General features: G+C 46.4%; 2 protein-coding genes across 6 annotated transcripts in view; one reads left to right on the forward strand and one right to left on the reverse strand.

Moving 5' to 3' along the window:
• The window catches only part of KIF24 (kinesin family member 24), a 71,951-nt gene extending 70,483 nt beyond the window's left edge, over window positions 1-1,468 (forward strand). For both annotated transcript variants that reach the window (XM_070375443.1, XM_070375444.1), the window contains exons 13-14: window positions 345-438; window positions 1,188-1,468. In XM_070375443.1, the coding sequence (XP_070231544.1) occupies window positions 345-438; window positions 1,188-1,328 (235 nt within the window). In that variant the 3' untranslated portion in view covers window positions 1,329-1,468. The remainder of the gene's footprint in view (window positions 1-344; window positions 439-1,187) is intronic.
• Window positions 1,469-3,303: 1,835 nt separating this feature from the next.
• Window positions 3,304-16,497, reverse strand: part of UBAP1 (ubiquitin associated protein 1) — a 69,931-nt gene continuing 56,737 nt past the window's right edge. For all 4 annotated transcript variants that reach the window (XM_005903031.3, XM_005903030.2, XM_070375452.1 and 1 more), the window contains 4 exons: window positions 13,052-13,975; window positions 5,767-5,949; window positions 4,963-5,064; window positions 3,304-4,444 (listed from right to left, as the gene is read on the reverse strand). In XM_005903031.3, coding sequence (XP_005903093.1) covers window positions 4,304-4,444; window positions 4,963-5,064; window positions 5,767-5,949; window positions 13,052-13,975 — 1,350 coding nt within the window. In that variant the 3' untranslated portion in view covers window positions 3,304-4,303. The remainder of the gene's footprint in view (window positions 4,445-4,962; window positions 5,065-5,766; window positions 5,950-13,051; window positions 13,976-16,497) is intronic.

The following is a 16,497-nucleotide window of genomic DNA, read 5'->3' on the forward strand; positions in this document are numbered from 1 at the left end:
CAGCTGCAGTGGCACAGCCTTTAGCTTCTGTGCAGGGAAGCTGTGAGCAGCTCCTGCGGAGGAGAAGCAGCATCCAGCCCTGTCTCAGTGAACCCGGGAGGCCCTAGGGGGCAGCTCCCAAAGCCACTGTCTCTTCCCAGTACCTCATAACTACTCCCTAGTCCCTTGACAAGCCCTGAAAAGAATGGGTGAAGAGGCAGGAGATGGTGGGGAGCTCGTTCCCATCAAAGCCTCGACCTCTTTGGAAAGAAGCAGCTCCTGGCCTAGAAATGAGGCTCAGTTCCAAAAAGCTGCCCATGAGAGATGGGAGGCCCAAGGCTCACAGCATCCCCTCTGCTTCCCAGGCAGGTGGTCATCCAAGCACACCAGGAACAGCTGGATGAAATGGCTGAGTTGGGCTTCAAGGAGGAGACCCTGATGAGCCAGCTGGCTCCTACTGTAAGTGGTCTTGGCTGGAGCCTCCAGGGCTCTTGGGACTTAGCCTGCAGCTAGTTTGACATTATTTAGTCACTAAGTCATGTCTGACTCTTTGGCAGCCCCATGGACTGTTGCCTACCAGGCTCCTCTGTCCATGGAATTCTCCAGGTAAGAATACTGGAGTTAAGTTGCCATTTCCTTCTCCAGGGGATCGTCCCGACCCAGGGACTGAACCCACGTCTCCTGAATTGGCAGGCCTGTTCTTTACCACGGAGCCACCAGGGAAGTCCAGCTAGTTAGATAGTCATCCCTGTTTCCTGCAGTGTGTTCAGAAAGGCTCTGCTGCCACACTGTAGCTTTGTGGAGGCTTTGAGCCTTCTCTTGCCACTCCTCTGAGCTGGCTTGAGGGGCGCGAGGACAGGTGGGAGATGGTGTGACACTCCGCATTCCCAGGTCAGTGTTTCCAGCCTCTCTCCTTGCCATTCTGCCTTCCTAGTGGCTTGTTGGAGGCCCCTCCCTGTGATCGTAACAGTGACTTGCCTTATGCAGACCAGAGGTACTTCTACAAAAACACCCTTTTGCCCTGCAGATACCTCTCTCTGTAGAGAAGTGGGCCCACCCTATGCCATGGTGACTATCCTTCAGGTTTTCCAACTGGAGGAAGGGCCTGGGCTCTGAAATCCTCCTGCAAGAGAAGGGATTAGAAAAGCAGATATGACAGAGGGCCAGTAACAGCAGAAGCTCCGTTTGACCTTTGTTTCCTTTCTCAGGATTTTGAAGGTTTTGTGATCCAGCTAGATGAAATCATGGTTCTGAAGTCCAAGTGCATCCAGAGTCTGAGGAGCCAGCTACAGCTATACCTGGCCTGCCACAAGCCAGCTGCAAGCCCCGAGAGGACAGCGGTGTCTTAGAGTGGAGTTGGTACGGGGTGGCTGGGCTCTCAAGAGCTGGAGGGGCCTCCACCAGGTCCCCCTGCAGATCTCGGCACCCACTCCCTTGTCCCACCCATGCTGGTCTCTCCCTCACCGCTCATGGCCTGGGCTGGTGAGCTCCTCTCTCAGAGCGAGCATCTGTCCAGTTCCAAGCACAGGGGCTTCTGCCGGGAAGGACAGATGAGCCTGAACAACTTCTAATAGGTCTCTCCCTTTTCTTTGGGGTTGAAGATTTGCATTACTGACCCTTTGTGGAAACACAGTTGGGGCTAATAACCCTGTAGATGTTTCTGAATTTGGGGGTCTGAGGATGGGGGGGCCGGGCTGGTCAGCGGTAACTTATAGATTGGAGGTCGCAAGCTAGGGGAGAGAACATGCTGAGCCTAGAGGTTTTACCAGCCGGATTCTGTGCCTTCCTCCAGGACTACTTGGTCAAAAACTATAAACGCTGGTGCTAGTGGGTGGGGGCTGGGTGAGATCTGCCCCACCAGCCCTCGGGAGGTTAGCTTCTGAAAATGTAAAATGAATAAACCGTAACTCAATGTCTTTAACAGGAGCAGATGTGGGACAGGTCTTTTGCTTCCAGTTCCCCTCCCTCCCTGCAACCCAGTATTTAGACGGAAGAGGGCGCTCGCACCACTGCATTCTTTTCCAATCTCTGCCTTTTGCTGAGACCATCTGCCTGCATCATATTCCTAAGTGCTATCTGTGAGTCCTCACTCACCGCACTCCCCGACAGAATAGCCGAATGGCTGGAGTATCTCAGGCAAGTCCATCTCCTAGCCTCACCTTTATCCAGGGTCGCCCTGGCCATCTGCTCGCCCTTTCAGTGGCCTGTGTTCAGTGCCTTGGCAGTAAGTGCTCTGGCCAGTGAGACTCGAAAGCAGTTTTACACACATACATGCACCCCTTCATGTGAGTTGTTTGCTGTGTATCTTTTTAGCAGAAAGAAGCTTAAGAAATACCAGGTACCCATACAATTTGGAAGTGTCACACACAAAAAGACTGGCTTCCCTTCTTCCTGTGACCTTGACCTCTCCCTCAACTTCCTAACACTTATTAATTTATGAAACTGTTTTTCTCAGCGCAGTTTTGTTTTGTGTGTCCATTGGATTACAAACTTTATTAAAAAATACAAAACATGAAAAAAAAAAGAAATACCAGGTAGTCAATTACTTACCAAGGCCACCTTGGATCAAGTTGAGATTCACATGTCAAAGCCTTGGCCCTGACACCCATTTTCATATGGAATTTTGACCTCTTGTAGAAGTTAAAGGATAACTTCTACAAATTTTAAAAGAAGGGTTTAATTAATTTTAAAGGCCAGAAGACAGGCTAACTGGCTGAGACAATGGCCATGCCTCATCTGACCATCAGAGGGCGGCCTCTTTCCAGCTTACTGCTTCCCAGCCCAAAGGTTCTGTATCCTCACATCATCACTACAAAAATTAGAGACCCATCCAAGCCAAGAGCACAGGGAGGACTGTGGGAGAGAGAGTATTACAACTAAGGACAAGAAGCTGGGATAAATCTAGTGCCATTGAATACAACAGCACCACTGAGAGCTAGTGAAGCAGTCTGAATCCCCGTCCTACCTGTGCAACACATAAATATGCCTGATGCTGCTCACAGGACAAGGGACTTATTCCTCACTTCTGAGTGTCTCCCCCAAAGGCCCAGCCTGTCTCACTTCCACAGTCAGTCTTGCAGGAAGGCACATGTCTATGTCCTTAACCCAGAGACCGAGCTAGGTCAGGTTTAAACAGACCCTTGTATCTAGGCCTGCCTTTGCAAACCAAAAACCTGGGTTACACAGGCCTAAGAATTGGAAGAAAGGAGTGAAATGACACAAAATGGTTAGCTTCTGTTCCATCCCCAGCAAATCCGCTTACCACTCACTAACCTCCACCCTGCAGCGAAACATTCCTTGGCAATAAATCATCACAACAGGATATACCTTTTAGATTTTTATTAGTAGTTCTCTCTGAAGAATCAAAATAGTTAGCAAATTACTTTAGATTCATCAAGACTGTATATCCTTTGTATTTAGATCTTTAATGATGTACAACATAATACAAAACAAACCAAAGAGACTGATTTCTATGACTAGGTGTTATTCGTTGTGTCGTCCTAGAGCAGGGGCCGGAGGGAGAGGCTGTTCTCCAGGGAGAACTGAGGTGGAGTTAGTGCTGGGGGACTAAATCATGGCCTGCTTTTTCCCTGCTTGATGTGCTGGGAAGGGACAAATGATTCCTTAAACTGACGACTGCTTCCTAGAGTTGGGGGCTCTAAAATCCTGGGTAGCAGAAGATTGTAGTCCAAACCAGGCCAAAAGAAACAGGCTGGGGCAGGGAAGTGTGGTAACTGCCTGGCAGAAAAGGCAAACTCAGGGCCCCAAGGGGTAAAGGGCATTCTCTGCACCTCAGAGACACTGCAGAACCAGTGTCACACTAAGTGACATTGTTAAAAGGGGAAAAAACAAAACCCTGGAAGAACCTTTCAATTGCACTCAACTTGGATTAGAGGTCAGCCCACTCTTGCGGACGAGGGAACATCTAGCCCCGAAGCAGCACTGAGTCTGGCCCCACCACCTCCTCCTCCCCAGCTCCTTCTGGCAGCTGGGCCAGGTTTCGGCTGAAGCCATACAGATCCCAAAAAGACCAGAGAAGTCAATCTGGAGGGCCAAGGCGGGAAGGACACTTCTCAGGATACAAATACTTTTAATATGGAAGGAGCCAGGACAGTTCTGGGGCATGTGCATGCCCAAATCTTACCCACTTTCTCCCCAGCTCAGGACCTAGGCTTGTAGAGACTTGGCAAGCACAGTCTCCACACCTGACCTTCCACCCCCAAAAGAAAATCCGGAAGTGTGCCCCTTCTCCTTCCCCACAGGTGGGCTCCTCAGGGCCTCCTGCAGGGGTGGTTCTGTGGCAGGGCCGTGGCAGGGCCTCATCTCAGCTGGCTCCCGCCCGAGCCATGAGGTCTTCCAGAGCACTGTCCTGGTCGTTGTTGTGTAATAGCAGAGCTTCCTTAATATCTTTCAGTTCAAAGCCCATTTCCTTAAATTTGCTCATTAACTGAAGAAATTCCATCATCTAAAGAGAAGTAAGAGAATACAGATTCAAGAAAGGGTTCTGGCCACATAGTACAGCTGAGCGGCAAAATACACGCCTAAGGGGCTGCTCGGGAGGGCATCCTTGCCGGAGCCTCTCAGGTCCCTGAGCAAGCAGAGGAGGGCCATGGAGGAAGACAGGTTGATGCCACAGCCAGGACCCAAATCTTACCGACCTTCATTCAGGTCCCACCATCCACATCCATGCTCCCATCCAGCCTAGGCAAAATGACTAGCCATCTCCCCCATCATCCGAAAGTATGGCTTTTGCCCAAGTCATTTTTTTCCATCCCTTCCCTGGGATCTTTGACGGTCTTCAACCTGATACTTCCATGTGAGCCAAACATCCACATGCCTGTCTGGACACGGGAGATTCTTGCTCCAACTAGTTCTGCCTACAGTCAACGGGAGGGATGAAGGCTGTGGAATAGGAGTGCCCCCAAGACAGACTGCTTTGTCCCTTCTTTCCAGAGGGTTCCCATGAAGCATGGAGGCGCCTACCTTTTCCTCTGAACACTGCTGCATTTCTAGAGCCTCTTCCACCAAAAGAGGGTCGAAGCCCTTCTCACAGAGCTGTCCATGTGCAAAGAGATAGTCGAGAATCTAAGAAAACAAAGAGTTTAGCACCTACTACCACTGTTTTCTGTGCTTCCCAAAAGTCTTACACAGATCAACACGTCTGCTTCCCACCTTGACTGTTACATCCTGGATAGGACTTGACTTTGTACCTTGAACTGTGTCCAACACAGCAGGACCTCAGTGACTATTTGCTGATAGACACACCCTTCTAAATATGCATTGACAGTCTTCAAAAGAGTTCCTGTCACAGCCAACTCACATCTCCCAACTGACGTCAACCCCATAGCCTGGGCAGGATATTCTCCTAAGAAACCACCCAAGTCAGAAAGTGCCCCCAAGGCTTAGGGCTCCAGTACCCTAGATTAGAACTGCCTGGGTGCTTCTGACAGGATAGACATTTGTGGAAGAAGACATCTAACCATACCTCAAGCCTATTCTGCCACTGCCTCAGGAGAAGCAGAGAAGGGGGTAACTGGATAGGGTAGTCCTCAACTCCAGGACTCCCAAGTCTGTCCCTCAGCCCAGGTCCCAAAGCAGCCCCCAAAACACAAGCGCTGCTGGAAACCCCCAACAAAGCCCCCCTGAGTCCTGCCCGCCCTCCCTAATCACAGGAAAAGACAATGGTGCTGTGAGTGAGGGACTCTAGGACAGAGGCAGGACACTTCCAGCTCCCGAGATCGGGGACCTCTCCCCTGCCCCTGGCCCTGTGGCTGGCCAACCACTCACCTGCTCGATATTCTCTCCTTTCTTCTTCATGGCTCTCAAGACACACTCGTATGAGTAGCCCATGTTGACCACTGTCTCCACACAGTGCCGCTCACTGGGGGACAGCGCCTGCAGTTCAGAGTGAGCCTGGGGACAGCTGGGAGTGTTGGGCACTTGTGACACTGAGAAATTAGGAGGTGTGACCTAGTGGGAAAGAAACAAAGGATTAAGGCAAGAAGACAGACCCAGGCCCCAGAAGACAAGTCACCGAAGTGGCCCAATCCAGGGGTTTATCAATCCTGACCTAATCAAACCTCCAGTCAAGTAACCTGCCTGCAAGAAAGGGTCAGATTTCTGGCCAGACGTCCTGAGGAAGAACAAAGAGGGGTACGGGAGCTCCAGCTGAGGGACAGAAAAGTTGGGAAGACACCTGCAAGTGTGGCTGTCCTCTGACCTCATCCCGCCTTGCAGAGTGAGGAAGCACCATGAAAGCACATGCCCTTTCCTGCCCAAATCCCCTGGGTTTGCAGTGGAGAACGAAGTTCTGAAAAGCGCCTTTGGTAGCACCTTGCTGGCTGCTATGACTTCTCTCCAGGGCTCCATTATCCCTTTCCTAAACTGCCGTATCTGAGTACTAGAGGGATCATTAATCTCAAACCCCCTCACTCCGGAATTGACTGTCCCAGTAACCATGTCCATCACGTCCCAGTGTCGTCGTCACATCTATCACTGGGCTGGGTAGACGGCCAGCTCAGGGCTCCCATGCTCTGAGGGCACTGCCCTTCTGCCCCACACCGTGTACTGTGCTTTGATTCCCTGCAACAGCTACTGTCCTTCAAAAGCAAGGCTGAAGACTACCACCCCTCCAGGCTGTACCCTCAAGGACTGGAACATGGTCCCTAGGGCTCAGCCTCTACTGCACTGGCTACAGGCGGCCTACTCCTACCACCGGCCCCCAGCCTGACTGGACAGACTCCCAGACTTAAACCCTACCACCACTTCTGATAATAATCAGCCCCAAGGCAAAAAGGCAGCTCACTCCCAGGCTGAAGGACAGAACCACCATGGGAAAAGCTCTCTGACAACTTGGCTCATCTCCCAAGAACCAGGAAAAATCATCCAAGAAAATTTTATTTAACCCTCTCCTTTTTTGGGGGGGTGGGGGAGAGAAAGAGAGGAGGAAAGAAGCCTGCTTATCCTAGAAGCATGTTCAAAATTCTATAGCTATAACCAGATACTCTCCTCCAAGTCAGCTGGGGGAAGCCAAGAAGCCTCAAAGCCTGCAGTGTCTGCTGAACCCTCTCACCAGAGCACACTCCAGGCAGTACAGTCCTGGGGCTCAGTCATCAGGTTACAAGAGTCACGACAGGGCATGGGAACTGGAGCACACCAGTCTGGCCACTTTGCAGGCCCCAAGACTCTGTCTTTTTAGGGGCAGGCTCTGCCTGGGCCTGAAAATACCAATAGCCAAACAGCATCTTGTTCGCATTACTGGCACAGTACTTCTCACACAAGAAGGAGCTCTCAGACGTTAGGTACAATGTCACTTGCAGTTCTGAATGCTGGAAGCCTGGCTCTGAGCTTGAAACTTACACAGCCCTGATATGCGTGTCTGTGTGCTCAGTGGCTCAGTCATAATCAACTCTCTGTGACCCAAGGACTGTAGCTCGCCAGGCTTCTCTGTCCTCAGAATTTTCCACAACGAGTTGCCATTTTCTCCTCTAAGGGATCTTCTCAACCCAGAGATTGAACCTGCATCTCCTGCGTCTCCTGCACTGGCAGGCGAATTCTTTACCACTGAGCCAGCTAGAAAAGCCTGGGCCCTGATACATTGATTCTACCTTCCAAAATCTACTAAAATGATAATAAAACTATATTAACCTTAGAAAAAGAAGGCATAACAGAGGACAATGTATTTCAATGAAATTTTAGAAGGTGGAGTGCTAACGGAGGCAGAATAACTGGCAGAAACAGTGAAGTTAAAGTGGGAGATGGAGAGTCAGTCCAGCAGGAGACCCCTGAGAAGGTTTCAGCATGTGGAAGCACCAGGTACTGTTGGGGTAAGGCAAAGTACGAAGGCAGTGATAGCAGAAAACCCTCAGGCAGACCTTCCCCAACCCACCTTCTGCAGAGATCCAAGGTTTACTCTAGAAAATCGGAATCAATACCAAAAAGGACTGAGGACACCAGGCACAGCATATGGCAGAATGAGGTATAAGAACCAAAACGGGATTGAGTAAGCCTCTTTCAGTATCCTCACTTTCTTTAGCCTTCAAGCAGAATTCTTAGATAAACTTTAATAGCCCCCAAGATCTTCATATGTTGATGTTTTACAGAGCTCCCTTCAAAGCCCTGGTGGCTCAGACAGTAAAGCATCTGCCTGAGGGCCAGGCAGAGGGAGACTCGGGTTCGATCCCTGGGTCAGGAAGATCCCTTGGAGAAGGAAATGGCGGCCCACTCTAGTACTCTTGCCTGGAAAATCCCATGGATGGAGGAGGCTGGTAGGCTACAGTCTGTGGGGTCGCAAAGAGTCGGTAACAACTGAGCGACCTCACTTTGACTTTCTTCAAAGCCTTCTCTGGTGGCTCAGATGGTAAAATCTGCCTGCAATGCAGGAGACCCACGTTCAATCCCTGGATCGGGAAGATCCCCTGGAGAAGGGAATGGCAACCCAGTCCAGTATTCTTGCCTGGAGAATTCCATGGACCGAGGAGCCATGGAAGTCAGGCTATAGTCCATGGAGTCACAAAGAATCAGACACAACTGAGTAACTTTCACTTCAAAGCCAACTAACTAGTCAGTCTTAACGACCAGCAGGCACACCCCAACATACATATTCCCCCCATTTTGACTGTTTTTCTTTTAGTGATTCACTCTTAAAAGTGAACAGAAAGCCAAAGCCAAGGACATAAGACCAAACCAGAAGAGAGAAAAGACAAAGCACTTGGAAATTTAAAATAAAGCTTTTATTTAAAAGATTATGAGATTTTTTAAAAATGGTATGATAGTCAAGGATACGTTTCAGATAGTAAAACATAAAGTCAAAGAGAGAGAAAAGAGATAGCAAATTAGAAAAACAGCCAAGGAGGTCCAACATCCAGCTTATAGGAAGAACAGAGAAAACAGAAAAGTATAACACCAAAAACAAACCACAACAACCAGATTTTGAAAACTGAGCTGAGCCTTTGCTTGAAAGGATCCAGGAGGGTCAAGCACAATAAGTGAAGATAAGCACAATAAGTGACATTTACACTGGTAAATGTCAAATCTCCAGAAATGAAAAAAAGGATCCATAAAGCTTTGGGAGTAGGGGAAGAAATCCGAATGGCACAGTACTGCTAGAAATCAGAGGTGCTTGTACTTCAATTTGAGAGCTTTCTGTTTTTAATTTTTATTTATTTATGGCTGCATGGGGTTTTCACTGCTGTGTGCGCACTTTTCTCTAGTTGCATCAAGCTGGGGCTACCCTCTAGCTGTGGTGCACAGGCTTCTATGACGGTGGCTTCTGGTGTTGCGGAGCACGGCTCTAGGTGCGCAGGCTTCAGGAGTTGCAGCTCCCGGGCTCCAGAGCACAGCTTTGGCACCCGGGCTCAGCTGCTCCAAGGCATGTGGAATCTTCCCAACCAGGGACTGAACTCATGTCCCCCTGTTGGCAGGCAAATTCTTAACCAGTGGACCACCAGGAAGTCCCTGGAAGTTTTTTTGTTTTTAAGGGAGTAACGTCTTAAAAATTTTTTAAGAAAAATGATCTTCAACTAAAATCTAAATTGAGCCAAACTATTATTCACACACGAGGATAAAATTTAGACATTTTTGGATATTCAAGGATTCAAAAACAATAGGTTAACCAACAAAATTGAATGTATTTGAATGAGAAAATTATCACTAGGTCTTTTGACACTCTTGGAGCATTTGGACAGAACTAGCAACAGGCATAAAGAAATTATACAATTTTTAATGGGGCAGTTAAACTATAAGAAATAAAAGCTACCAAGAAAATCCTCATCATCACCACAGTATACCATCCCAATCATAATATTAACTAACATTAACTGAACCAAAACTTGTGATATAAATATGATGAAAGATACAAGAAGGTGGAGCAAAGCCTACTATAAGGGCTAAATGCTCAACTTACTGTAACAGGAAGTATAAACTTGTCTAAAATTAATAAATTTAGAAAATGCAATGTAAGCATCCAATTTAAAAATAGAGATAAATCCCAGTATAAACAGTTTGAAGAGTTAAAAGTACCTGACTATGGGAAGCAAAACGAATCAGGGAGAAGTGAGGCAGGAAACTACTCTTTTTCAATACAAGCCTTTTAAATGCTACTTGGTTTCATTAAAATATTCTTGTATTACTTTGATAAAAATAAATTCATTTTTTATTTTTTAAAATGTTTCAGTTCTTCTTTGTGTCTTTTTCAAAGCTTCCTATTTTTTTCCTATTTCGTTTTTTGGCTGTGCCATGTGACTTGTGGGATCTTAGTCCTGTCCAGGAATGGAACCCAGGGCCATGGCAATGGAAGTGCCAATTCCTAACCACTGGACCGCAAGAGAAGCCTCTCCTTTTTTTAATCTAGAGATGGAGAGTGACTCTCTAAGTATTAAAACAATGGCAACATGAGAAATGATCAACAGATTCAAGCACCAAAAAGCTAAGAGATTATATATTATCAGAAATCATTTGAAATACAATTTAAGAGTGCACTGGCACTTCTCGTATCCTTCCTGGCTACAGGAAGTAAACTGAGAACTCAAGTACAAGGAAGAAGGCAAATGTTTCACTGAAGTTTATCTGACAGAGTAGAGAATATACAGCCATACCTAGAGAAAGAGAACCCGATGGCAGATGAGCCTAACCTGTGAGCAGAGCAAGGCCTCTGGCGGGGCTGAGCCACAGCGGGGCAGAGACACTGATGAGGGCTAGAGCAGGCAGCTCTGTGCTGCACAGAGTAAGGGCACATCACAGGACTGTTCCTCTCAAGATAACCCCTGGAGTTCTCAACTGCTAACATTAGTTTATACAAACAATGACACATGAAAATCTGAAAAATGAGACCCGAACCCTGGGCCTGAAATAGATGACAAGAACTAAATTCTGGAAATTCCCTGCGAGTTCCCATGTGAAGGATGTATACGGGCCAGCTGACGACCATCACCCCCTACCTCCAGTCACTGTCTTGAAGAGAAGTGCTTCTCTCACCAGTAAAGGTTCCAACTAGCAGCTTCAAAGACTCACTAAGATAGAAAGCCATCCTAGAGCAAAGCCTAGGATGGAACTAGGCTTTGCTCCCTAGGAGTAAGGACCTCGGCTTCCTTAAAAGATCACCACAACTCCAAGTCTGTTTAAAGCTGCCCCCATAGGGCAGCAAATCCCCAGACCGGGATGAAGCAGGGACCCTACTACCCTAAAATGGATGGGCCCAAAACAAACTGCACAATCAGATGTGTCAAAGAATGATGAGTGTTCTGGTTTGAGAAATACCTTCTGTAATTAGTTCACCGGCTTTGGTCTCTCAATGGTTCACTTTAACACTCTTAAGTTAGATGGGGGTGAGGGTGGGGGATGGTGGTGGCTAAGGATCCCTAACCTTCTGGTGTGTTTTTAATTTCTCTAAAGCATGCAATGAATTAGGGAGCAAAGAGGAGTATCCTGCTGACTAGAGCCCAACCACAAACCAGGGCGAATTAGGATAAGGCCCATGCTAAGAGATGTTACAGGCTTCACTGGGGACTTCAACAGTAAAGAATCCACCTGCCAATGCAGAAGATATCCCTGGGTCAGGAAGATCCCCTGGAGAAGGAAATAGCAATCCACTCCAGTATTCTTGCCTGGGAAATCCCATGGACTTAAGGAGCCTGGTGAGCTACAGTCCTTGGGGTCGCAAAGAGGTAGACATGACTGAGCGACTAAACAAAAACAAGAGATGTTTATGCACTCTACTGAGTTTTCTGGGCCAAGGTCCATGGACATTTACAGGCAGCAGTAAGCTCTCTGACAATGGAAGCACTCACACAGAAACAATCACTTATCAAGAACGTTACCGCTGGGAACCTGCACTCTTTCTAAGGCAGGCCAAAGCTCATCTTTTCTACCAGCTAAGAGCAGGCTGATTATGATTTCAGAGATATCCGACCAATATAACCAGGCTCCTTTCTGACTCTAAATACCGCCTTGATATGCTGTTATTTAAAAATCTGAACTGGTATAACAAAATCTTGGACTTCTATGATTTCTATTCTATAATACAATAACGTATTATTCTGTGCTGCTGCAACAACCACATAAAGTAACCTCCCTGTATATGCAACTTCTCTGTGTGACCAAATCAGATTTCCTTCAAGATGATACAGTTCAGCTCAGTCGCTGAGTCGTGTCCAACTCTTTGCAACCCCATGGACTGTAGCACGCCAGGCCTCCCTGTCCATCAGCAACACCCAGAGCTTGCTCAAACTCATGTCCATCGAGTCGGTGATGCCATCCAACCATCTCATCCTCTGTTGTTCCCCTCTCCTCCTGCCTTCAATCTTTCCCAGTATCAGGGTCCTTTCCAATGAGTCAGTTCTTCGCATCAGGTGGCCAAACTCAAGATGACACAAGTTACAATTTTTCTATCAATCCACCCTTCAACACTAAATCTGTTCCAATCTTCCCCTCTCCCTCCCTTTGGAGAAAATTACATAATTCTTAGTAGTAAGCCAAAAAAGAAGGAAAAAAGTAATTGTAGTATTAAAATCCACAGGTTTAAAAATGGCAAATTTCAACCTTTGGCTCAAACTTCCCCAGTTACTAAAGTACCACCTAGTTTAAAGAAACATAACCCCAAATCAGTCAAACACATAGGAGCCAACTTCAGGGCAGAATGAGATGGGAGGAGGGAGGAGAGGGAAGTAGAGAGAAGATAAAATAAGGAGTACCAAGTAAGTGTTAAAAAAAAAAAGTTAATAGGAAAAAGTAAAAAGGCACAAAGAGAGCAAACCTTTAAAAAATGCAAACACAAGACACGGCAGCATGGAAAACAACAGGCAGGAAAACATCATTCACATGCTACACATTAACTTTTTGAAGAAAAAGACTAAAAAGATACAGGGAGGAAAAAATCATTACCAGGTTAGGTGCAAAGCTAATAATCCTTGTCCTCAGAAAAATAACCAGAACTACATGTACTTAATGTAATCAAGGTCAATTTGGTCATGCCCCATCCGTCCCTAATCTTGAAAAGAAGAATGTGAGGGTGGCAACTGCTAGGCAGGATTTAGAAATTTGTGGAGTTTTAATACAGGGCGTTTAAAAGGCTTACCGTGGGACGTGTATTTGGAGGTGCTGATTCTTCTGTGCACACAGACAAGACAGACAGGGAAGGCGTCTGGGGAGGGGTCAGGGTTGGCACCTCTGTGCCACTGTCCAAGTTCAAAGCTGAAAGCCCAAGGGTAGGATGCCCATTGAGCTCACTGGCACTGCTTTGGGTGGAAGGCTTTAGGAAATTCCAGAACGTGCCACTGCGGAGGCAGGATGTGCTATGGAAAGTGCTTGCCATCTTGGGTGTCTTCTGACTGCTGTCATCAGAGTCAAGTTTGGGGAAGGACAAGGACTTGATATTGCTCACTGAAGGAATGGGGGGGAGGGACACTTTGGAAGACAGCGACATCTTTTCACAGTTGCCCAGCTGTGGTAAGGTTACAAAGCCATTGGGTTTGTGAAGAGGCTTGAAATCTAGGGTGGCCCGCTCCAGAGAGGCCAGGACCTCCTCCTCCTGTAGCACAGACCCAGAGCCGCCTCGAGGCAAGTTACTGTCCAATAACTGGGCCATGATGGGTCCACTGGTTCCCACCAGAATGTTTCTCAGCTCTTCCTTCTCATCAATAGTTTTTAACTCCAGATTATCAAATGGATCTTCTTCACACTCGAAGTCAGCAGGGTTGAAGTCTGCCTTTGTGTGGGGCGGGCTGAGAACTTTCTGTTTCGTGGCACTGCTGCTGACCCGAGTGGGGGTGAGGATGCTGTTGTGCTGTAAGCTGGCAAGGATGGGGTTAATAGGAGGTGGCATGGCGGCTGCACCGTGAGTCTTGGAGAAGCTCATCTTGCTGTCACCCTCCGGGCCACTCTTGGAATTCACTGTAGCTTCTGCTTCCTCAGCCTTCCGCTCTGCTTCCCACTGGGCTTCTTGGATCTTCTTAATATCCTCAGCCCACTCAATGGTTTTCTTTTCCAAGGAGAAGTCATACTGCAAAAATATATCAGAGAAAGGTGTGAACCCAGGTGGCCATCCCTCCCCCACCGAATTCATTTCTTTCTCACCCTGGCACGAAGGAACTGGACGAGGCAGCATTTAAGATGTATGGGAGGATCCCGCCTCAGGAAAACTAAGACTTTCTAAGCTTGTAAGATTTAATCCGACTTTGCTCCCTGGTTACGTACAGAAATTAATGAGAAAGAGCTCCCACCATCTCTAATCATATACCCAGGTCATATGTACCTTGCTGCTTCCTTTGCTTCTCTCCCCTCAGGCCATTTCCCTTCCTAGACTTCTTCACTGGTGGCTCAGGCAGAACTCAACCACCTCTTCTTATGAGGCTTTCCTGATGGCCCATTCCTTCCTCTGAACTCTTTCATAGTATCTGTCTCTACCATTTGATGCTGAGCACATGTGACCATATGAAATCTTTCTCTAAAACATCTGCCCAACACTATCACAAGCCTCTTGTGGGCAGCAACTGGGCTTTAGACCCTCTTAAGATCTCTTATCTAACACAATGTCCTCTGTGCTCAATATAACAACAGGCCCTAGTATTTAAGAAGCACTTCCAAGGTGCCATGCATGATTCTAAACACTTTTTATGTATTAGCTCTCTAGATTTTCTCAACATTACAACGGCTATGCTCAAGTTCATGACGCTGCTAAATGATAGAGCCTGGATCTGAACCCAGGCAGTATGACAATATATTCTATGCTCTAAAACACTACCAAATTACAATGAACAGATTGTACTCTAACTGTAGGAAAAGTGCTTAGTAAGAAATCTAGACATATTCAAATTAAGATTTTTACAGTGCAAACTCAACAAAAACAAACCACCTCATAAAAATATGGCCAGAGGATCTGAGTAGAATCTTCCAAAGAAGCCATACAGATGGTCAGAGGCACATGAAAAGATGTTCAACATCACTAATTATTAGAGAAATGCAAATCAAAACCACAATAAGGTATCACCTCACGCCCATTAAAATGTCTGTTATCAAAAAGGCAAGAAATAACAAGTGTTGGAGAGAATGTGGAGTAAAGGGAATCTTCATACATATTGTTGGTGGGAGTAAATTGGCACAGCCACTGTGGAAAACAGTATGGAAACTTCTCAAAAGAATTACCAAATAATCCAGCAATTCCAAGAAGACACAAAGACCAATTCAAAAAGATATAGGCACTCCTGTGTTCATCACTATTCACAGTACCAAGATACAGATACAATCTACATGCCCATCAGTGGATGAATGGATAAAGAAGATGTGGGGGAGGGGTGTGTGTTTGTGTACGTACATATGTGTGTGCAATACACACACACACAACACACACAATATGAAATTTAAAAAAGAAAGATGAAATTTTGTCATCTGCAACATGGACAGACCTTGATGGCATTATACTAAGTGAAGTAAGTCAGAAGGTGAAAGATATACACTTCATGAATCCACATGTATATACACACAAGCGTACAAAACAAAAAAAGAACACAGAGAGAAAACAGATTAGTTATGAGCCGAGGGACAAAAATTGAGTAAAGAAGGTCAACAGTGTAGTGAGAGATGGAAACTAAATTCTGGAGGTAAGGATGCTGCAGTGTATACCCAAGTCAAAACAAAATGCTGTATACATGAAACTTCCACAAAGTTATAAATCAATGTTACCTCAATTTTCTACAAAAAGATTTTACAGTGTAAACTGAACAAAAATTCACTTCAAGGTTCCTTAATAGCTTTAAGCATTGTTCAGTCACTAAGTCATGTCTGACTCTTTGCAATCCCATGGACTACAGTACACCAGGTTTCCCTGTCCTTCACTATCTTCAGAATTTGGTCAAATTTATGTTTGTAGAGTCGGGGACACCATCAAACCATGTCCTCCTCCGTCACCCTCTTCTCCTCCTGCCTTCCATCTTTCTCTCCCAGCATGAGGGTCTTTTCCAAAGAGTTGGCTCTTTGCAGCAGGTGGCCAAAGTATTGGCGCTTCAGCTTCAGCCATCAGTTCTTCCAATGAATATTCAGGGTGGATTGCCTTTAGGATTGACTGGTTTGATCTCTCTGCTGTCCAGGGTACTCTCAAGAGTTTCAGTGCTACAATTCAAAAGCATCAATTCTTCAGCATCAGTTCTTCAGCACTCAGCCTTCTTTATGGTCCAACTCTCACATCCATACCTGACTTGGAAAAACTATAGCTTTGACTGTATAGACCTTTGTCAGCAAAGTGATGTCTCTGCCTTTTCATATGCAGTCTACATGGGTCATAGCTTTTCTTCTAAGGAGCGTCTTTTAATTTCATGGCTGCAGTCACTGTCCACAGTGATTTTAGAGCCCAAGAAAATAAAATCATCACTGTTTCCACTTGCAGCTTCAAGTATCAAGTATAGATCAATTTATAAAATTTTCATTTGTATACTTGGAAAAAATTACCTATTATATTATACAAAATTCACCTAAACAGGAGTAAAAACCTCGGGTGTTCACCTAAGGCATCAAACAGTGTGTCTGGAG

This window comes from Bos mutus, chromosome 8, assembly GCF_027580195.1.
Source record: "Bos mutus isolate GX-2022 chromosome 8, NWIPB_WYAK_1.1, whole genome shotgun sequence".
NCBI lineage: Eukaryota > Metazoa > Chordata > Mammalia > Artiodactyla > Bovidae > Bos > Bos mutus.